This window comes from Peromyscus eremicus, unplaced genomic scaffold (genome assembly GCF_949786415.1).
Source record: "Peromyscus eremicus unplaced genomic scaffold, PerEre_H2_v1 PerEre#2#chr22_unloc_1, whole genome shotgun sequence".
Taxonomy (NCBI): Eukaryota; Metazoa; Chordata; class Mammalia; order Rodentia; family Cricetidae; genus Peromyscus; species Peromyscus eremicus.
Window position 1 is genome coordinate 5,806,502 of NW_026734286.1, and position 22,182 is coordinate 5,828,683.

Genomic DNA, 22,182 nt, shown 5'->3' on the forward strand with positions numbered 1-22,182 from the left:
ATACGCCTTTAATCCCAGCACTCGGGAGGCAGAGCCAGGCAGATCTCTGTGAGTTCGAGGCCAGCCTGGGCTACCAAGTGAGTTCCAGGAAAGGCGCAAAGCTACACAGAGGAAACCCTGTCTCGAAAAACCAAAAAAAAAAAAAAGAAAGAAACCTTTATTATACCTTACTATCAATTTCATATAAATATATAAAAAGTGAGCAGCCCCAATCCTCCTTTGCCCTCAAAGTCAAGGTCTTTGAAGAACTTTCTTCCCTTCTATTAAGCATTGGGTGAGTCTGATCGCTCAGAGAGGGTGCTGCCTTCCCCCAAGGTCACACAGCAAGGTAGGGAAGACGGATGACAGGGAAGGAGGGGAAGGAGCTAGATGGGCAGGCAGCCCCGCACTGGCTCCTTGGAGTCCTGGGGGGCCCGGGCCTCAGCTGCTGCGTGGGAAAACTGAAAGAAAGGACAGGAGGTTTGTTGGGCCTGCAGTCATGGTAGGGAGGACACAGCAGAGGCAAGATCATACGAGGTAAATGGTGAGGAGGTGAGGTCCCCCGGGCCTGGCATCCCCAGCTTCATGCAGAGCCAAGCAGAGGCAGCATGCTGCATAGCCCACCAGCCGGGTGCTCCCAGGGTTCCCCACCCCAAGTCCTCCTGAGCCATCAGAGGCTGGCATGTCTCCGAGATGGCTGCTGTGGGCCAGGGTGTGCCAAGGCAGTCCTGGGTGGTGGTGGCGGCGGCGGCGGCGGCGGCGGCGGCAGCCCGTGGCCGACACCCCGGCGTTCAGATGAGCCGCTCTTCCGGGGGCAGCTTGAGGTTGGGGGGTGGTGGAGCACGGGCACCCACCTGCTCCTCGCTGCTGGGCCGGTAGGTGCCCTCCGTCTGGCGCTTTTCTCGAAGTTTCCGCATCAGCAGGAATAGCCCCACCGCTAGGAGGATGACTCCCAGGATGGAAAAGACCACGATGATGGCTACGAGGCCCTCTGAGGACTGCAGAGCGGGAGAGGGGACAGGTGTGACTAACTGCATGTGGGCCCTACTCACCCCACCTAAGTCACCTGACGGGGTGCTTTCTGGGGTTTCAAGGCTTTGCTCAGACCTAGAAACACCTCCTCAGCACCTCCCACACTGGTACCTCTGTCCCTGTCCCCTTCACACCGGCCCCCGCTGGGCTGCATGTGAGTGCTTGGGTTCTGGACAGATACAATTCTCTTGTCCTCCCTTCTTTTTTCCTTTCTTTTGTGTTCTCTGTCTGTCTCTTCAGAGTCTCAGGTAACCCAGGCTGGCCTGAACTTACTATATCTACAGCTAAAAATAACTCTGAGCTTCCTGCCTCCTCCTCTTCCACAATGCCACCTCTGGGACAACAGGCTTGTGTCACCACACCCAGCCCTTTTATGGTCTTTTGATAGGTCTCATCTACCCCAGGCTGGCCTTGAATTGTGGCAATCCTCCTGCCTCAGCCTCCTAAGAGCTGGGATGACAAGTGCGTATCACCACGCCCACCAGGCAAGACAGGTACTTTTTTTTAAGACAGGAACTCACTATGTAGACCAGGCTGGCTTTGAACTCAGAGCTCCACCTGCCTGTCTCTCCAGAGTGCGTGGGCCACCACACCCAGCTGGACGCAATATTCTTGTTCACCCTTACATGGAAAGGTCTTGATAATTCTGTCTGGGACTTTGTTTGTTTGTTTGTTTGTTTGAAAGACAGGGTTTCTATGTGTAACAGCTCTGGCTGTCCTGGAACTCACTCTGTAGACCAGGTTGGCCTCTAACTCACAGAGGTCCTCCTGCATCTATCTCCTGTGTGCTGAGATTAAAGGCCTTTGCCACCACCACCCAGCACTCTGTCTGGGACTCTAAATGGTCCCATTTCGTGGGTAGAGTGCTTGCCTGGAATGTATAAGACCCTGGTTTTGACTCCCAGCACCCCATAGACCCAGCATGATGGTGCACACGTCAACTCAGCAATGAGGAGGTAAAGGCAGAAGGATCTGGAATTCAAGGTCAAGTGGCTACAGAGGAACTTGGAGGCCAGCCTGAGCTACACCAGACCCCACTTAAAAGAGGAAGAAGAAGAAGAAGAAGAAGAAGAAGAAGAAGAAGAAGAAGAAGAAGAAAAGGAAGGAAGGAAGGAAGGAAGGAAGGAAGGAAGGAAGGAAGGAAATCCAGGGCTGGGGCCGGGAGTAACCTGGTTGGAAACATGCCTAGAATGTGTAAGCATTAACAATAATAATGTCTCTCTACATTGCCGGTGTTCTGGTCTCTCACACACCTGCCCTAGCTGCTTGCACCCTCCCAACTCACCAGGCCCCCATTGGAACCAGGGTCTGGGGATGGAGTTGTGCTATTGGAAGGGTCCGGTGCTGTGGCTGTGGAGCAGAAAGAGAAAAAAATCCATGCCAGGCTCTTCACTAATCACACACACACACACACACACACACACACACACACACACACACACACACATACACACCGCTCAGCCAGCCCTTGTAAACTCCTTCCAAGTCTCCAGTTGGAATAGAGACTGCTAGTGCAGCCAGGCTGCCCACTCCACCCTCAGGTGTGGTGTTGGTTCCTCCAGCCACCCTCGGCCCAGCAGAGAATCTGGTCAAGGTCACCACGGCTAGCCAGACCATTAGAATAGATGGCTTCCAGAACAGTGTCCCCACCACCACCCCCATCACCCTGGCCCAGGGCTCTTAAGGACCTGGGCGGGGCTCAACCTTTCCCTGGAGTGTGTGACTCACACAGCCCCCCACCCCTAGGCTCCCGAAACTGGAACCAGAGAGACAGAGGGAAGGTCTGCCTGGGTCCACACCTACGAAGGGCCAGCCCTGTCAGCTGGGCCTTCAGGCCTGCTCCAGGTCCCCTGGCTGCTTAAGACTCTCAACTATGCAGACTCAGGTGCCCTGACTCTCCTCCCCTCCTCCACCTCCGGGCTCTGCCCAACAACCCCCAGCTCCCAAATTCCACAAGACTTAAGGACTCAGGAATTCCGGGCTGCGGGTGCGGGGTCTGCTTGACGGTAAAGTGCTTGCCTAAGGTGCAAGAAACCGTGGGTTCGAGCCCCAGCAACGCAAAAAAAAAGGGGGTGGGGGGAGAAAAGTTCCGAGGTGGACTAAACTAACTTGTGGTTCAGCCCTGACGCTTTTGGACCCGGTCCCCACACACATTCCAAGCCCATTCCTCAGACCTTTCACCCTCTCTGGGTAGCAAATGCCCGGCCCTTCTGAGCTCTACCCCGGAACCCTCCTCCCACCCCAGCGCCGCCCGGGACGGTACCTACTTGCTTGACTCCAGCCGGCGGGCAGCATCGGCAGGCCAAATGCCAAGAGCAGCCCCAGGCCTGGGGTCGCCATGAGTTTGGGCGACGAGTTGGTGGCGCCAAGGGCAGGACTTCCCCAGGGCTCCGATTCCTACCGCATCTTGGGTCGAGGACGGCACCTGCGACTCGGGACCTGGGGACCAGACCAAAGGAGAGGCCGCAGCGTGGGGTTGGGGGCTGGACCTAGCTGGGCTCAGGCCCCAGCGACAGGCGACCAAGCTTGGAGTGCGCTCCCCGCCCTCGGCGCCAAGGGTCAGAGATTAAAGATTAACTCTCGGGCCGCGTTCCTGGGCCAGGGAAAGCGAAGGAGGAGGTGGGGGACAGGCCAGGCTGCGCGCCCTGCCTCCCTACCTGGCCCAGGCGTCCGAGAGGGACTTGGCGCAGGTTCCCAATCCCGGGTCTCCGGCTGGAACCCCGAATCTCTGTCCTTCACCCTGTCGCTCCGGATCCCACCCGCCCCGCCCGCTCACGTGACCCGGAAAGTTTAGTCACCCACCTAGGCAGGGAGCGCACTTCCGGCTTGTGCACCTGAGCCTGGCTGAGAGGGGCGGGGCCGAGGGGGCGGGGCCGCGCCGCCGGAGCACCTGTAACGGGAACCCGATTGCGACCGGGAGCCGCGCGAGAGGCGGAAGCGAGCAGGTGTAAGGACAGCACATCGGGGTTCCTCGGTAGCACAGGTATGCAGACGCAGGGGGCGTGGCGACACGCCAGAAAGACACACACCTGTAAGGGGCGGGCTCCGATGCGTAACACTGACGAATTCACACCTGAAGTCAGACCCGGCGATGCTTAGTCAGCCAACCAACCTGTGTGGGACTAGCTCTACAGAAAGCTACACATGCGGACCTGGATGTGTAATGTATAAACACTGGCTTCGGGTCATGCCTGCACGGTAAAGACACCTGGTCAAAGAACACCTGTGCAGAATTTCGCCCTTACATCCACACTGAAGGACATCCGCAGAGGGGCCTTATTGTGTATGAGGTCCACCTGTCAGGGAAGTGTCCGAGAAAGCACCTATGTCCCCATGGCACGCCCAAAGAAACACCTGTGTGTGGAAACATCTGGTAGCTGGTGCGGGGGAGGGGTTGTGTGGGACTCTCACCCACTCACCACACATGTATGGGCACAGCCTGCGCGGGAACCACATGACCTCCGGACGTATTTTGGGGTAAAAGGTAGTCATGAGCAGGATATGGCGGCACACGATTACATCCCAGCAATTGGAAATCTGAAGCAGGAGAGCTGCTGCACGCTCCAGGCCTACAGAAAGAGGCTCTGACTCAAAACAACAGTAAAACAACACATGGCCATAGAGCTGAAGCTGGGGTCCACTGGCCAGAGTGCTCCTCTAGTGCGTAACAAAGCCCTACGACACCCGCTGTGGAGGTGCACTTCTTAAACAGAGCAGAAGCAGGTGGATCTCCGCGAGTTCCAGATCAGCCTGGTCTACATAGTAACTTCCAGGGCTACATAGCGAGACTGTGCCTGGAAAACAAAAACAAAACAAGCAAAAACCCTAAAGAATAAATAAAAGAGGCTTCGTAGCTTCTAGGAGTGGTGGTTTTTAAAACCTGTTTAAATCTCTGCTCCGGCCCTACGTGGGAATCCTGGCTGGGAATTTTAGCTTCTTGTTTCCTCCTCTGTAGCGTGGGAAAAACGAGTGCCACCTGCCTGCCTCACAGGGTTTGGGCAGGGACGGTGCTGAGCAGCGAGTGGAAGGTTGGCGTGCGCAGCGCACTCGACGTTAGCTATTATTTATTATTCGCGGTCAAGCGGGCTCCCTTCCCCCTGACGGTGAGACCAGAAACTGCACCCGAAACTTGTGGGAGGGACTTCAGCAGGTGCAACCACGGTCCCTGGCTGAGGCCCCGCCTCCAGAGCCGGGCCACCTCCTGATCTTTATCCTCAGTGGCGTCGGAGACGCTGGCCCGGGACTCCCTGCCCAGGCAGGTCTGCAAAGAGCAGCCTTCTGAGAGTCTAGATGGGGGCGCAGCCCCTTTAAGAACGCCTGGCGGGCTGCGGGCTGCGGGGCTGGAGGCCGCCGTGGGTCAATCGGGAAGCCCCGCCTACGTGGAGCGGACGGGCGCCGCTCCGGCGGCTCTGACCAATAGGGATTTGACTTTGCAGCCGCGCCGCGCGTTGACCTTGCGTTTCTCTCTTGGAGTGTCACCGAGAAATGGAGGCGCGCGGGCGGGATGAAGAGTTGGGGAGGGAGCTCTCCCCTTTGTTGGTCTTCTGTTTCCGTCATCGATTGGGGAATCTGACGAGAGCGGGCGGGCAAAAGAAGCGCTTATACAGGTTCCGAGTTCTTGTGTAAGCCTGGGAGAACAAAAACTTGAATTCCTGATAAGGGTCCGTAGGAGAGGGAGGTCGAAAGGAACGAGACTACAAAATCCAATCCCTGACAATTCCCTGCCAAAGCCATGTAAGGAAAAGGGGTAAACTGAGGCAAGCAGAGTACCTAGACGGTTGCCTTTCTACCGCCCCAGGAATGCGGGCACTGTCAGATGTGCAATACCGGAGCCTCCTAGAATCCTTCCCCACGCCCCCTGCTCCGCCCCCGGCCCCCTCCCCCCAGTAATGCGGGTCGGAGGAGGAGACGCAAGTTCTGGAGCGGGCGGGGACGACTAGCATTGATCACTTCCAGCAAGTGCCGGAGCTCGGCCCCGCAGCCCAGAGGCTGCGGTGCGGGTGGTCGCGGGAGCTGACCCTGTGGGGACCCCGGGGGGGGAGGGGGAGCCGGAAAGCCCCCGCCGAGGCCATCGCTGCGGGGCCTCCCCTCCCCCCCGGGCGGGCGCCATGCGGGGGGGCTCTGGCGACGCGGAGCGGCGGCAGCGCTGGGGTCGCCTGTTCGAGGAGCTGGACAGCAACAAGGACGGCCGCGTGGACGTGCATGAGTTGCGCCAGGGGCTGGCCAGGCTGGGAGGGGGCGACCCCGACCGTGCACAGCAGGTACCACGGGCAGAGACCACCGCTGCAGGGCCCGCCCGCGCCGTAACCCGTGCCCCTGAATGCGGCGGCTGCGGCAGCCGCACGCTACCTGTTGGCTGGACCCACCACCACCTGTCACCTCCCTTCCCCCTGCCCACACGCGTCTGGCCTAACGGCGTCGCGAGACAAGACTGCCAAGGCCCCGGGCCTGCAGCGCCTACGGCTGCCAGGATCCAGTGCCCCCCCACCCCCAGGCTCTTGCTTGCTGGAGAACGGACGGTACAGTGGGAGGCTTTCCCGTCCACTGCCCGGAGACACGCCCTCCGCTGTTCTCCTCGCGATCCGAGGGTGACCTGCTCCCACCTGCAGTGAACACAACTTCCCCACCCTGCTGGGGCACCCACTGAGCCCCTAGCCAGCTACCCTAGTTTCTTATTTACATTCTCTGCCGGCGCTTTCCGGGACCTGGCTGGTTGCCCCAGGTTGCTCCAGCCAGAGATTCAGTCCATCTGAGGCCACCCTGCCTCTACTGGGGTCCGATCTATCTAGGAGGGAATTTGAGCCTGGGTGCAGCTCTGTGGTAAAGCGCTTTTCTAGCATGTGCAAAGGTCCTGGGTTTCAGCCCCAGCATGGGAGGTGGCCCTTCCCCCTTGCGTCACAGGTATCCCTCACACCTGAGCCCCTAGATGTCCCCGAATCAGACCTGTTGCATCTTTGTTGACCTTGAGTCTGAGGTCCCACTTCTCCGGTGGAAATATAGAGGCCCCATATCTATTGGCTTTGACATGTTGGGCCCTGTATGAACCAGGACTGTTTCTAACGGGACACCCTCCACCTCCAGCCTGCCAAGGAAACGGGTTGTATAAGAAAAAGCTAGGTGGGAGGTTTAGGAGACAGAGTGGTGCAGAAGAATCAGAGTTCAAGGTCATTCTCCAATACAGAGAGAATGAGGCTAGCCTGGGCTATGTGAGACCCTGTCTACAAGCAAAAATGTGCTCAAGGTTGCCACTTCACAGTTCTATGACCTTGAACCGCTTCTGTGACTTGGAAGCGTCTCAGTCTGCCTACCAGGAAAACTGGGCAGCAACCAGACACTTATTGTGAATTGGGGCATCTTGCTGAAAAGTGGGCTGATTGAGGGTCAGGGGTGATGGCCCCTGTCCCCCTTCCTTGAGGTGCTGGGGCTCTGGGTTCCTGATGCATAAGGCATATTGTAACACACACTGTGGGGGTACAGTGTGCTGAGTCCCTGTGTCCCCTTTTTCCTCTTCCAGGGCATCTCCTCTGAGGGGGATGCTGACCCAGATGGTGGCCTCAGCCTGGAGGAATTCTCGCGCTACCTGCAGGAACGGGAGCAGCGTCTCCTGCTCATGTTTCACAGTCTTGACCGGAACCAGGATGGTGAGATGGACTCCAGGCCGGGGGATGGGCAGATGGGTTAGAACCCGCAGTGCTGGGGAGAAGGGGAGGGCTGCTTCTGACTCATGGGCTATTTCGGGAGTTCTTCTCAGCCCCAACTAGGTGATCTGAGCCCAAACCGGCCCATTCCACCTCCTGTTCCCTTTTAGCGGAGGACCCCGTCTCTACCCTCAGATGTTTCTTTTTGCACAGTATAATAGCTTCAGGGTCTGGGATCCAGGGACAGCCCCTTGATCAAGTGTCTTCTAGGTTCTTTAAGCATTGCCTTAAGGTTGGAGAGATGGCTCAGAGGGTAAAGAACTTGCCACAAAACCACAAGGTCCTGAGTTCAATCCCTAGAACCTATGCTGGGCAGGGAGAACTGAAAAACGGATAAATAAGCAAATATTGCTTTAGTCTTGTCTAGCATAGGGACTTCTGCAGTCACCCCTGAACTCATTCATGGAATGGAGGACTGCCCAGTTCCAACTCTGAGAAGCCCCCACAACCTGTATGAAAACCTCTCCCCTGAGGCTGAGGGGCTGACTCAGTCAGTAAAGTGCCTGCTCTGCAAACACAAGGACCTGAGTTCGATCCCCAGCACCCATGTTAAAAAGCTGGGTGGGGTGGTGAGGTCGAGACTGGAGGATCTTGGGGCTCACTGTCCAGCTGGCCTAGCTGAGTCAGTGACCTCCAGCCAGATTCAGTGAGAGACCTTGTCTCAAAAGGAGTATGAAGAGAGACTGAGGAAGACGTGACCGCTGATCTCTGACACACACACACACACACACACACACACACACACACACACACAGGGGCTTCTGGATCCCCCACCCCCGTCCAGTCTTTGGTTTGGGTGTCTCCTGGGGCACCCTTTCCAGGTCACATCGATGTCTCTGAGATTCAGCAGAGCTTCCGAGCACTGGGCATCTCCATCTCGCTGGAGCAGGCGGAGAAAATTCTACACAGGTGGGTTACTGGAGTCTCAGGCCCTTAGAGACCTGGCCTCACCCCCACCCTCTCCCCTCCCCTGCCAGACAGTTCTGTCCTCTGAGCCCCAGACCCTGTTCCAGGGAGGGCAAAGATGAAAAGCTGAACTTTGGAGTCAAACAGATCTTAGGCCAGTGGTCTGAAGTCTCTGTCTGGCCCTGAAAAGGGCTGGCGGGTACTACAGCTACCCACATAGGGTTGGTCTGAAGGATTTACACAGGCAAGTCAGCCAGACAATGTGACTAGATCACACCTGGGGCCAGAGCCTGTCCTCCTAGCACTTAAGAGGCCAAGGCAGGACGGTTGCCATGAGTTTGAGGCCAACTTGGACTTCAGAATGAGACGTCCCTTATAAATAACTCCCCAAAAGCCAGGCATGTGAATCTGGCAAGATGGCTTAGTAGGTAAGGGCGCTTGCCCCTCAAGCCTGATGAGGACAGGTGGGTCCCCAATACACACGTGATGGAAGGAGAGCATTTACCCAGCAAGTTGTCCCCTGACCTCCGTGTGCAAGCCACGGGACATGCGAGCTCATATGTGTGTGCGCGCGCGCACTGCGCGCGCGCACGGTCATAGCAACACTCAGAAAGCTAAGGCAGTAGGATTGCCATGAGTTTGAGGCCAGCCTGGTCTCCAGGGTAAGATTCTGTCTTAAAAAAAAATGCAGGCATAGGGTGTTGTTCTAGCCTCAGGTACACAGGCAGGAGGACTGCTATGAAATCGAAGCCAGTCTGGACTATAGAGTGAGACCCTATCTCAAAAAATAAATAAATAAATAAACCAGTGCTGCAGAGGAGCAATGCACACTGTGCTCCCCAAATCCATGAAGGCTAGTAGCACCCACCCCCGCCAGTCCACACACTGAGCCTGTGCCCACCCCACCTCCAGCATGGACCGCGATGGCACCATGACCATTGATTGGCAGGAATGGCGAGACCACTTTCTGCTGCACTCTCTGGAGAATGTGGAGGATGTCCTATATTTCTGGAAGCATTCTACGGTAAGTTGGGGGCCGCCTACGAGGTGGAGGCTAGCTCCAACTTCCCCGGGGACTCAGAAGGGCTGGGCCAGGACTCTGGAAGCTCTGTTCCTTTATCCCTACATCTTGGGTTGAGGAGCCTGGTAACCCCAATGGACAGCTCAGCTATCTGCTCGGACTCCAGGGCCAGTTGGTAGGATCTGGAGTTATGGGGGAGAAAAATACACCAAATGGTGTTCCCACGCTCGACCCACACAACTGCCAGCTGCATGCCGGGTGCTTGTCGCCTGCTCCAAGGCTCACGCTGCGGCTGAGGGGAAGATGTAGGCAGACATTGTCTTTGGAGGGTCCAGAGGAGTCCACTGGGGGTGGGGAGGGAGGTCCCCAAGGTGGGGATCACTAGGGATCTGTTGGTGTCAGGAGGAGATCCTCATTGCATTGGCTTGTCCTGGGGAGGTGTGAACAAGCGTCTGTTCATTCCAGGTGGGGTGACAACAGACTAAAGGAAGGATCCCACTGAGGTCTGATTTGCTAAGCCCATGAGTTTGAGCTTCATTACAGAGCACAGTGAGGGGTCATTTACAGGACCTGGGTGACCCCCAAACAGCAGCTGCCCCACTGCCCGAGTCCCACCCCATCACTGGATGGGGACTCTGTAGAAAATGCACCATGGAATCTTTCAATTAGCCTTCTGCTTCCCATATAGTTAATGTTTCCTAGGATTCCTTGCAGCTGGGGTGGGACAGTGACTGTCCCCTCCCTAGCAGGGGGTGCAATAGCTCCATTATCACAGACCCAGTTATCACCGGATTGTTCTGCTCAGTTCGTTGCCATGGCTACCAGGCCAAGGTAATCACTGCCTTAAAATGGCAATGGGGTGATGATGCTGCGCTGAGGAAAGAGCCATACTGCAGTCCTCTTGGGAGGTCCAGAGATGTGCACCCCCAAAGATCCACAGTTGGGAAGTCTGTGGCTGGCCTCTAGGATGGAGAGCACTCCTCGGGAAGATTCCTGGGAAAGGGTTTCTAGGGGAAAGTTTTTTGGGAAAGACTCTTGGAGGATTCCTGGGGGAGGACTTCTAAGGGAAGACTCCTAGGGAAATGGGGGGCTTGTGGGAAGACTTCTAGAAGAGGCCTCCCCATGGAGGAGATTACTGTGAGAGCAGATCCTTTGGTAGGACTCAGTGGCTCTTTTGGTGGGGTCAGTGGATCCTGTGGTGGGATCTGGTAGATTCTTCAGTAGGATTCAATAGATTCTTTGGTGGGACTCAGTGGATCTTTTGGTAAGAATCGATAGCTCCTTTGGTGAGATCAGGGGATCCTCTGGTGAAATTCAATGGCCCCTTTCTTTTTCTTTTTCTTTCTTTCTTTCTTTCTTTCTTTCTTTTTTTTGTTGTTGTTTTGTTTTGTTTTGTTTTTCAAGACAGGGTTTCTCTGTGTATCCCTGGCTGTCCTGAAACTCGCTCTGTAGACCAGGCTGGCCTTGAACTCACAGAGATCCCCCTGCCTCTCTGCCTCCTGAGTGGTGGGATCCAAGGCATACGCCACTACCACCCAGCTGGATTCTGCTTTTAACCATTACTTATTCTATGTGAGGGGCACATGTGTGGTCAGAAGACAACTTGGGGAAGTCTGTTTTCTCCTTCTGTCATATGGGTCCCAGAGAGTGAACTCGTCTTCAGACTTGGCCACACATACCTTGACCTAATGAGCCCTCTCACAGACCCCTCAGTGGGCTCTTTTGTGGGAGTCAGTGGGCTGAATTATTTTGGGGACTTAATGGAGCCTTTAGTGCAGTGGTTCTCAACCCATGGGCTGCGACCCGTTTGGGGGTCAAACAACCCTTTCAGAGAGGTCACCTAAGACCATTCGGAAGACACAGGTATTTACATTACAATTCATAACAGAAGCAACATTACAGTTACAAAGTAGCAACGGAAATAATTGTGTGCTTAGGGGATTACCACATTGTGAAGAACTGTATTAAGGGGTCGCAGTGTTAGGGAGGTTGAGAACCACTGCTGTAGTGAAACTCCGTGTAGATCTCTCAGAGGAATCCTAGGGTATCATAGTGGGACTGCTAGTTGGATGTTTTAGCGGCACGTGGCAGGATCCAAAAGGGATCTGCTAGGCTCTCCAAGCAAGGTCCTTTGGTTAACTCTGGGGTGTCCTGGAATTCATAGAGGAGCCTCCCCCACTTAGGACCCAGGTACACCCGCCCACTTCTGCTGGGACATGACACCTGCAGCCCTCATCCTCAGGTCCTGGACATTGGTGAATGCCTGACGGTGCCGGATGAGTTCTCCAAGCAGGAGAAACTTACAGGCATGTGGTGGAAGCAGCTGGTGGCTGGTGCCGTGGCGGGGGCTGTGTCGCGGACAGGCACAGCTCCTCTGGACCGTCTCAAGGTCTTCATGCAGGTGAGAGGACCTGAAGGGATCCACCTCATCATCCAGGTCCCGGAAGTAAGAGGGCATCGCCAGTTCACCTTCTCTCCCCACTCAGGTCCACGCCTCTAAGTCCAACCGGCTCAACATCCTAGGGGGCCTGCGGAACATGGTTCAAGAAGGGGGCATCTTGTCCCTCTGGAGGGGCAACGGCATCAACGTGCTCAAGATCGCCCCTGAATCGGCCATCAAGTTCATGGCTTACGAACAGGTTGGTTCAGGAGAGAGTATATTCGGCCTTGGGAAGCAGAAACTAAACACAAGGGCTTGCACCACGCCCCCTATTGGCCAGCTCCGTGCCAGCTGGAGAACAGTGGGATTCATGAACAGCTCGGTAATCCCCAAGGTTCCTATGCACCCCACAGTGCCCCCGTGTTCCACCCTCAGATCAAGCGGGCCATCCGGGGGCAGCAAGAGACACTGCACGTTCAGGAGCGCTTCGTGGCTGGCTCCCTGGCCGGGGCCACAGCTCAAACCATCATATATCCCATGGAGGTGAGAAGGAGGGGGCGGAGAAAGATCCAGCACGGGAGGGTGGGCCTGCCATACTGCTTCATTCCTGCTCCACACCGTGTGCGGAGCTAACTGTAACCCTAACTGCCTGACTTAGGACCAGGAGCCGTTTCCTGTCTAGCTTGTCTGGGTATCTCAATTTGAGATGTAACTCCGAGAGACTTGGTAGTCATAGTAACTGGCCATTTGTGGATAGGCCTGCCAAGGGTAAGGATGCCGGGCGTGAGCCACCATACCTGGTGCTGGGGATGGAAATCAGACCTTTGTGTACACTAAGTGGTCAGTCTACCTACTCAGCCCTAGCTGGGTCCTCAAGACGTCTGTTTTCAGGAGTAGCCACTTCTAGATGACATCACTCCTGAGCATGATGATTTTTGGAAGCAGTTTTTCAAGGGGTTGACAGAGTTCTCGCCCAGGTCCTGAAGACAAGGCTGACTCTGCGCAGAACTGGCCAATACAAAGGGCTCCTGGACTGCGCACGGCGGATCCTGGAGCGTGAAGGGCCCCGCGCCTTCTACCGTGGCTACCTGCCTAATGTGCTGGGCATCATCCCCTATGCTGGAATCGATCTAGCCGTCTACGAGGTCTGTGGATAACTACTGTCCTTCCCTCTCTTCTTTCTCCTTCTGGGATCTGGCCTAGGACACTCCACGCTAATCCTGTAGACTTCTCATAGCTAGGAAGGGCAGTCACGGACTTGAAAACTGTGGTGGGTCTTGGAACCCTGGAGGGTCCCTCTAGACATTGTACCACCCTTCTTCTGTCACTCAATGATGCAGAAACCTTGTTTCCAGTTCCACACGGTGTCGCACACTTGACGTCCCAGAACTAAGGAGAGTGAGGTCAGAGGATCTGGAGTTCAAGGCTGGCCTGCACTAAGTAGTCAGTTTCAAGACAGCCTAGTTATGTGAAGAGACACTGTCCTGAAAAACAAAATTTAAGCTGGGCCTGGTGGCCCATGCCTTTAATCCCAGCACTTGGGAGGCAGAGGCAGGCGGATCTCTAGCCTGGTCTACAGAGTAAGTTCCAGGTCAGCCAGTGCTGTTACACAGAGAAACCTTGGATGCGGGGTGTGTGTGTGTTGAGTACCAACTGCTCTTCCAGAGGACCTGGGTTCAATTCCCAACACCCATATGACAGCTAAATGTAACTCCAAGATCTGATACTCTCACATGGGCATGCATACATGCAGACAAAAACCCAGTACACATAAAATAAAAATAAATTATTAAAGAAAGGATGAATGAAAGAAAGAAAAAAGAAAAACAAAAATTAAAAGAAATCAACAACAACCAAATAGAAAAATGTGACTAAAGAGATAGCTCAACCGTTAAGAGAGCTTGTTGCTTTGGCAGAGGACCTGAATTTAGTTCCCAACACCATTAGGTCTAACAGCACCCTATAAATCCAGCTCCAGGGAATTCTTTTTTTTTTTTTTTTTTTTTTTTTGGTTTGGTTTTTCAAGACAGGGTTTCTCTGTGTAGTTTTGCGCCTTTCCTGGAACTCGCTCTGTAGACCAGGCTGGCCTCGAACTCACAAAGATCCGCCTGGCTCTGCCTCCCGAGTGCTGGGATTAAAGGCGTGCGCCACCACCGCCCGGCACTCTAGGGAATTCTATGCCCTCTTCTGGCCTCCAGAAATACTACACTCTCACAGTGCACATACACTCGTATAGGCACACATAAATAAAAAAATAAATATTTTCATAAATTTTAAAAGGCCACTTTTATCCAGAAATGGAGACTGGTGCCTGTCATCCAACACTCAGAAGGCTGATGCAGGAGGATTACCACAGCAACTAGGCATGGTGACGCATGCCTTTATAATCCCATGCCTTGGGAGGCAGGGCCAGAAGGATCTTTGTAAACACAAGAACAGCCTGGGTCACAAAGTGATGTCCTTTCTCAAAACAACAATAATAATAAAACCATTTTCCCCCTATGGTGCTGCAGATGAAACCTAGGGGTTCACATTTGCCTCCTTAGAGTTATGGAAGCTTTAGCTTTGTAGGAATTGGGGCCCCTCCAGCTCCTAAGAGTGTGAACACAGTGTAAAACAAGCCTCAGATGCCCATCTTCCCCAAAGCATGTGTGAGTTCCAGCCTGGCCTCCAGGCCAACACATTCTCTTCCTTTATTTTTCAATTATTTGTTATTTTCAAATGTCATTGTGTATGGATGTTTGCCTGCCTGCACATTGCATGTGGTGCCCATGGAGGCCAGAAGAGGGTGCCAGATCACCCAGGAACTGGAGTTACAGATGGTTGTGAGCCACCATGCGGGTGCTGGGTATTAAAACTAGATCCTCATGCCGGGCGGTGGTGGCACACGCCTTTAATCCCAGCGCTCGGGAGGCAGAGCCAGACGGATCTCTATGAGTTCGAGTCCAGCCTGGGCTACCGAGTGAGTTCCAGAAAAGGCGCAAAGCTATACAGAGAAACCATCCTCTTCAAGAATAGCCAGTGCCAAGAATGACCACTGAGCCGTCTCTTTAGTACCCCTCTTCTTTTTCTTTTTTCTTTTTCTTTTTTTTTTAAAGATTTATTTATTTATTTATTTATTATGTATACAGTGTTCTGCCTGCATGTTATCCCTGCAGGCCAGAAGAGGGCGCCAGATCTCATACTAGATGGTTGTGAGCCACCATGTGGATGCTGGGAATTGAACTCAGGACCTCTGGAAGAATAGTCAGTGCTCTTAACCTCTGAGCCATCTCTCCAGCCCTTTTTCTTTTTTCTTAGGACAGGATCTTATGTAGCCTTGTTTGGCCTCAAACTTGCTATGTAGCTGAGGATGGCTTTGAACTTCTGACCCTCCTAACTATACTGAGTGCAGAGATGACAGGTCTACACTACCAGGCCAAGTTAATGTGGTGCTGAGTGGAACCCAGGGCTTCATGTGTGTTAGGCAAATGTTCCACCAACTGAAGCACAGCTTTTTTTTTTTTTTTTTTACTTTTTTCTTTTTCTTTCTTTCTTTTTTTTGGGGGGGGGCGTCTAGATAAGATTTCTCTGTGTAGCTTTGGAGCCTGTCCTGGAACTCATTCTGTAGACCAGGCTGGCCTTGAATTCACAGAGATCCTCCTGCCTCTGCCTCTCAAGCACTGGGTTAAAGATGTGCGCCACCACCGCCCGGCAGCTCTTTTGTTTTTAAAGATGGGGGCTCACGCACAGTGCATCCTGTGATGGCCTGAATGCATGGTAATCCCCCTGCCTCAGCCTCCTGAGTACTAACATTATAGGCATGTACCACTATCCCTGGCAACAGGACACCTAGTACGTGTGTGTGTGTGTGTGTGTGTGTGTGTGTGTGTGTGTGTGTGTGTGAAAGCCAGAAGACAACCTCAGGTGTCATATTTCAGGTACTGTCTACCTTGTGTTGTTTTTGTTTTGTTTTGTTTTGTTTTTTGGTTTTTTGAGACAGGGTTTCTCTGTGTAGCTTTGCGCCTTTCCTGGGACTCACTTGGTAGCCCAGGCTGGCCTCGAACTCACTGAGATCCGCCTGCCTCTGCCTCCCGAGTGCTGGGATTAAAGGCGTGCGCCACCACCGCCCGGCTCCCTTGTGTTTTGACATGGGATCTCTCACTGGAACCTGAGGTTCATCAAGGAGGCTAGCGGGGTTCATTAGTGAGCCAAGTATCTCAGCCTCCCCAACACTGTGGTTACAGGCAGATACAACCATTCCTGGCCTTTGACATGGGTACTGGGAATCAAACTCATTCATGGCAAGGAGTTTGCCAACTGAGCCATCTCTCTAGCCCAGAACAGCTCTTTATTTTATGTTATCTCTGTGTGTGTCCATGTGCCGCAGCATGTGTGTGGAGGTCAGAGGGTACCATATAGGAGTTGGTCCTTTCTTTTCACTATGTGGGTTCCAGTGATCAAACACCATCATCAGGCTTGGTTGCAAGCACCTTTATCACTGAGCCATCTCATCAACCCACAAGAGCTCTTAATAACTCATTAAAAACATAGTCTCAGCACCCACACAGTGGCTCTCAACCACCTGTAACTCCAGTCAGTTCCAGGGGATCAGATGCCCTCTTCTAGCCCCCATAGGTACTGCATGCTTATGGTATGCAGACATACACGGAGACAAAACACCCAGACACATAAAATAAAAATTAATAATTTTTATTGCGGCAGCAGTGGTGTATGCCTTTAATCCCAGCACTTGGGAAACAGAGGCAGGAGGATCTCCATGACTTTGAGTCCAGCCTGGTTTATGTAGCAAGTTCCAGGCTAACCAGAGCTACAGAGAGACCCTGCCTCAAAAAAAGGAAGTTTGGGAAGTTAGGGAGCTGGCTGAGTTGGTAATGTTCCTGCCATACAAGGAAGAGGATGTGAGCTCTGATCCAGAATGTAAGTGAAACGTCAGGAAGAACATCTGGGGCTCCAGGACAGGAGGATCCTGGAGCTCACTGATGGGCCGTGCAATGAGGTTCAGGTTCAGTGAGAAATCCTGTCTCCAAAGATAAGGTGAGAGGGTTTGAGTGATACACCTGATGTCAGCCTCTAGCCCCCACATGTCCTCAAGTGGGCATGCACCCCTGCACACATACATGCACATACACAAGCACACACACATGCCCAGAAAGTAAAAGGGAAAAAGGAAGAAGGGGAGAGAGGAAGATCTTGGAAGAAGGTTCCAGAAAATTCCAGAGTTTTGGGCACATGGCTCCCCTCCCCCTCAGTTTCTCATCTGCCACATAGGAACCATATGAATCGGCATCTTCTGTTGGTTGAAATATTCTGAGGTTGCAGCTCCTGTGTAGATGAGGGAGTCAGAGATCTGAGGGAGGCAGGGTCTCTCACTGACTCTGATGCTCACTGGCGTGCCTAGGCTGACTAGCTGCCAGCCACAGAGAGCCTCTTGTCTCTGCCTCCCCAGAGCTGCATTATTTACAGGTCTGCGAAGCCTCATCTGGCTCCTTTGTGCATGCTGGGATCTGAACCCAGGTCCTCTTGCTCATGAAGCAATCTCTTTACCCTCATAGCCATCTGCCCAGCTCCTCCTTTATTTTAAATTTTAGTTATTTTTCTTATAGACAAGTGTCTCGCTTTGTTGCCTAGGCTAATCACAAGCTCCTGAGCATAATCAATCCTCCTGCCTCAGCCTCTTGGGCAGCTAGATTCACAGATGGTCACTGCAATTCCTAAAGCATTCCTTCTGCGCTGTGGAGTCATCAGCCCCATTTCTGTGTCTGGTGTCCCTTGACTCTCTCCTTTATGTCCCTCTTCTTCATAGAAGGAGCTGTGGCTCTGAGCCCACTCCAGTCATCTTCATTAATCTCATCAGCTAACGTGCCCTAAGACACAGCGATGAAGGCCTTCATTTACCTTCAGAGGGATGGAGGATGTAACTCAGGGGGTTGAACACTCTCCTAGCATGCACAAAGCTCGGGAGTCCATCCCCAGTACCTCATAAACCAGGTGGCACACACCCATTTCACCCCATCATGGAGGGGTAGAGGCAGGAGGACCAGGAGTTCAGGTTCATTCTCAGCTACTTAGTGAGTTTGAGACCTGTCTGGGCTATGCGAGATTGTCTTTAAAAATCCAAAATGGGGGCTGGAGAGATGGCTCAGTGGTTCAGAGTACTGACTGCCTTTCCAGAGAACCTGGGTTCAAATCCCAGCCCCACACAGTTCACAATTGCTTGTTAGTCCAGTTCCAGGGGACCCAACACCCTCAGATATACATGAAGGCAAAACATCAATGCACATAAAATAAAAATAAATTTTAAAAAATTCAAAATGGGGCTGGAGAGATGGCTCAGAGGTTAAGAGCACTGACTGCTCTTCCAGAGGTCCTGAGTTCAATTCCCAGCAACCACATGGTGGCTCACAACCATCTGTAATGAGATCTGGTGCCCTCTTCTGGCCTGCAGTCATACATGCTGTATACATAATAAATAAATAAATCTTTAAAAAAAAAAAAAATTCAAAATGAAGCCAGGTGGTGACAGTGTATGCCTTTAATCCCAGCACTCAGGAGGCAGAGGCAGAAGATTTCTGAGTTCAAAGCCAGCCTGGTCTACAGGTCTTCCAGGACAGCCAGGGCTACACAGGGAAACCCTGTCTCAAAAAAACAAAAACAAAATCCAAAATGTTCCTTAATCCTGGATGTAAAATCCTTCCTGCTGTAGACAGTCACTGTGGTGACGTCCCAGGCATGGGGTGTGCACAGTGCAGGAGGCAAATGGGAAGGAATACTGCTCGCAGAAGCCAGGCTGGGCAGCACAAGCCTGTCATCCCAGTACTGGGGTAGCTGAGAAGATACCAACTTCAAAGCCAGTATGGGCTACAGACTAAGCCCCTGTCCCAAATGAAAAAGTTTAAGGGCAAGGGATATAGCTCAAGTAGTAACCATTAGAATCCCCCAACCATGGTTAAGAGCAGTGCTACTCTTCCAGAGGACCCCGGTTCAATTCCCAGCACCCACATGGCAGTTCACAACTGTCTGTAACTCCTCTTCCAGGGGATCCGGTGCCCTCATACAGACATTCATGCAGGCAATACACCAGAGTATATAAAATAAAAATAAATTATTTAAAATTATTTAAAAGAAAAAAAAGAATCCCCCAGTGAGGGGCTGGAGGCGTGGTCAGGGTGGAGCCCCGCCTAGAATCCCCCAGTCAGAGGGTAGCACTGACCCAGTGGGGAAGACAAACCCCATCGTCTAATCTAGTACCAGCAACGGTGGTATCCAGAGCTGGTAACAAGGTCTTTTTTTTTTTTTTTTTTTTTTTTTTGGTTTTTTCGAGACAGGGTTTCTCTGTGTAGCTTTGCGCCTTTCCTGGAACTCACTTGGTAGTCCAGGCTGGCCTCGAACTCACAGAGATCCGCCTGCCTCTGCCTCCCAAGTGCTGGGATTAAAGGCGTGCGCCACCACCGCCCGGCAATGGTAACAAAATCTTTGACACCAGGGTCTTCCCATCTGCAACTCTGAACCCACTTGCTCCTTTCTCTCCTAGACCCTGAAGAATCGCTGGCTTCAGCAGTACAGCCACGAATCAGCAAACCCAGGCATTCTTGTGCTACTGGCCTGCGGCACTATCTCCAGCACCTGCGGCCAGATTGCCAGTTACCCCCTGGCACTGGTCCGGACCCGAATGCAGGCCCAAGGTGAGAGGCCTGGACGGGAGGCTGGGGTAGGAAAGCCTGCCACTTGGGTCCTACCTAAGTCTGTGGAGGCAGAGTCTGGGCTGGGTTCCTGTGGGTGGGTGGGTGGCCTCTGTAAGTCCTTCCTATTGTCTGGGCTTCAGTCTACCCAATCGTGATGCTAACGAGGCAGTCTTTCACCACAGACAGCATTGTGGCATTTCTGGGCCTGCCAGTAACCTGAGCTGTTATTCAAAGCTGGATGAAAACAAGGGAGTCGGGGATGCTGGGAACAAAATTAGCCAAAGTCAAGGGAGGATAGTGTCTTTATTCTTATTTTATGGCACAGGGTCTAACTATGTACCCCTGGCTGGCCTGGAACTCACAGATCTGCCACTGGTCCCTGCCTCCTAAAGGTGTGCATCCCCACACCCAGCCTTAAGGACAGCCTAGCTACTGTGTTTTGTTTTTATTTCAAGATTTTTTTTTTTTAAGATTTGTTTTTTATTTCTGCACACATGCATGCATGTGTGTGCGCGGGTGTGGCTGTGGGTGGCTGAGACACCCACAAAGGCCCATCAGACTTCCTGGAGCTAGGGGGTCACGTGCATGGGTGCCAGAAACTGCACTGGTCCTCTGGAAGAACAGGAAGCTCTCTTTCCCGCTGAGCCAACCCTCCAGCCCTTGAGTTTAGCTTAAGACAGAGGATTGCTGTGTCCCAGGCTGGGCTGGAACTCAGGACAATCCTCCTACCGCAGCTTTTCCACGGTTGTTGTTTTTCCTCTGTATCTTTCTCCCTGTTCCATTTCCCCGGAATCTGTTTACGTGAACCTTAGTGTCTGTGTTCCTTGATTTTTGCTGGAGAAGTGATTGGCGAATGAGATGAATGCTCTCTACTCTGCATGAACTTCGTCCCCTGGGGAGGGGGAAGGAGGCTGCATAAATCATTCCATGATTGAGGCTTGATTTAGGGTTGAGGAGAGGTAGGAACCTGACTTAGACTAGGGTACCACAGATGGCTCCCCTAAACAGCCGGGCGGCTTTGGGATGGAGGAAGGTAAGATGAGCAGAAGTTAGCCCTGACGAGAGGGAGAAAATTAACTTTAAGGAAGGGGGGGATTTCTCTCCTCTTGTCACACACAGACACACATAGGCACTCTCACACAGACACACTCCCACACACAGACACACACACGTGCACACACCTGCTGTTTCCATTCATCCTCAAATGTGGTCCCTGAGATTGATAGTTCCTAGGCCCTCAGATATCCGGAGTCTCGTGGTAGGGCCCACTGTTCCAGCCCTCAGATATCCGGAGTCTCGTGGTAGGGCCCACTGTTCCAGCCCTCAGATATCCAGAGTCTCATGGTAGGGCCCACTGCTCCGGTGTCACCCATCTCACCTCCTCTTGAAATGGCCACCTAGCCCAGCCCTGGGTGTGGGGACAGAGGGAGAAATGAGAGGGGAAGCTTTGGTCTTACCTGGCCCCCACCCCCCACAGCCTCCATTGAGGGTAGCCCACAGGTCTCCATGGTGGGGCTGCTTCGACACATCTTATCCCAGGAGGGTGTATGGGGCCTCTACCGGGGCATTGCCCCCAACTTCATGAAGGTCATTCCAGCCGTGAGCATCTCCTACGTGGTCTACGAGAACATGAAGCAGGCTCTGGGGGTCACATCCAGGTGAGGGGCCAGGAACCTGTCACCCCGAGATTCCTTCATCTTCACCACGGCATCTCCCAGGCTGACGTCCTCGACCACCGGAGACTAATGGCCTGACCAGTGGATCCTAATCCCCCATCCCAAGCCGCTGGATCCCAGTACCCAAATCCCAGATCCTTGGCCCTGTGTCCTGACCATTACACCACTGGACCCCACTCTTTGGCCACTGGATCCCAGAGCTGGATCCTCAACTTCACAACCAGACCCCAACTGCTGTGCCTCACACATCAGCAGTCTGACACTTGAAATGCAGAACCATCCACACCCTGGCTCTGAACCCTTATCCCGGAGCCCCGGAGCCCAATCCTGCTTTTCCCTGCACCACCCACTGGGCACTGGGCCTCCCTATGCAGCAGCAGATGGCCCAATGCCCCAAGCATGGGGGCACACATCCATGTACCCCATAGCCAGACCTCAGATCCTTCCAGCACCAGACGCTCATGCCGCACAGGACTGAGATCCCCAAACCTGCTGATGAATACCCTGTCACCTGCCTCATAGTCCGGCCACTGGATTCTAGAAGCCAAGAACACCCAGGCACAGGGTCCTGACAGAGCAATGTGAAGATCCTGAGGCTCTGCCCCTGGGTCACTGGATCCCAGATCCCTCACCTCAAACAATTCATGTACCTCGACTTGGGGTTCCGCACTCTTCTACTTTGACTGCGGGGTCTACATTTCAAGCACCACCTTCAATTTCTCATCACTGGATCCCAGAGTCCCAAGTCCCAACCCACTAGACTCTGGTTCCTGGAACCACAGATGTGAGCTCCAGGGTGGATCCC

General features: G+C 53.4%; 2 protein-coding genes across 2 annotated transcripts; one reads left to right on the forward strand and one right to left on the reverse strand.

Moving 5' to 3' along the window:
* Positions 1-141: 141 nt before the first annotated feature.
* Crb3 (crumbs cell polarity complex component 3) lies at positions 142-3,775 on the reverse strand. Its single transcript, XM_059251755.1, has 5 exons — positions 3,669-3,775; positions 3,279-3,450; positions 2,297-2,361; positions 834-977; positions 142-440 (listed from the first exon to the last, which is right to left on the reverse strand). Exons 2-5 carry the CDS (start codon positions 3,349-3,351, stop codon positions 366-368), a joined length of 357 nt encoding a protein of 118 aa, XP_059107738.1. The 5' UTR covers positions 3,352-3,450; positions 3,669-3,775; the 3' UTR covers positions 142-365.
* Positions 3,776-5,938: 2,163 nt separating this feature from the next.
* Slc25a23 (solute carrier family 25 member 23) lies at positions 5,939-21,694 on the forward strand. Its single transcript, XM_059251741.1, has 10 exons — positions 5,939-6,272; positions 7,526-7,652; positions 8,531-8,618; positions 9,528-9,639; positions 11,879-12,037; positions 12,123-12,275; positions 12,452-12,559; positions 12,994-13,161; positions 19,551-19,701; positions 21,179-21,694. The coding sequence occupies exons 1-10, from the start codon at positions 6,120-6,122 to the stop codon at positions 21,361-21,363; spliced, it is 1,404 nt and encodes a 467-aa protein (XP_059107724.1). The 5' UTR covers positions 5,939-6,119; the 3' UTR covers positions 21,364-21,694.
* Positions 21,695-22,182: the final 488 nt, after the last annotated feature.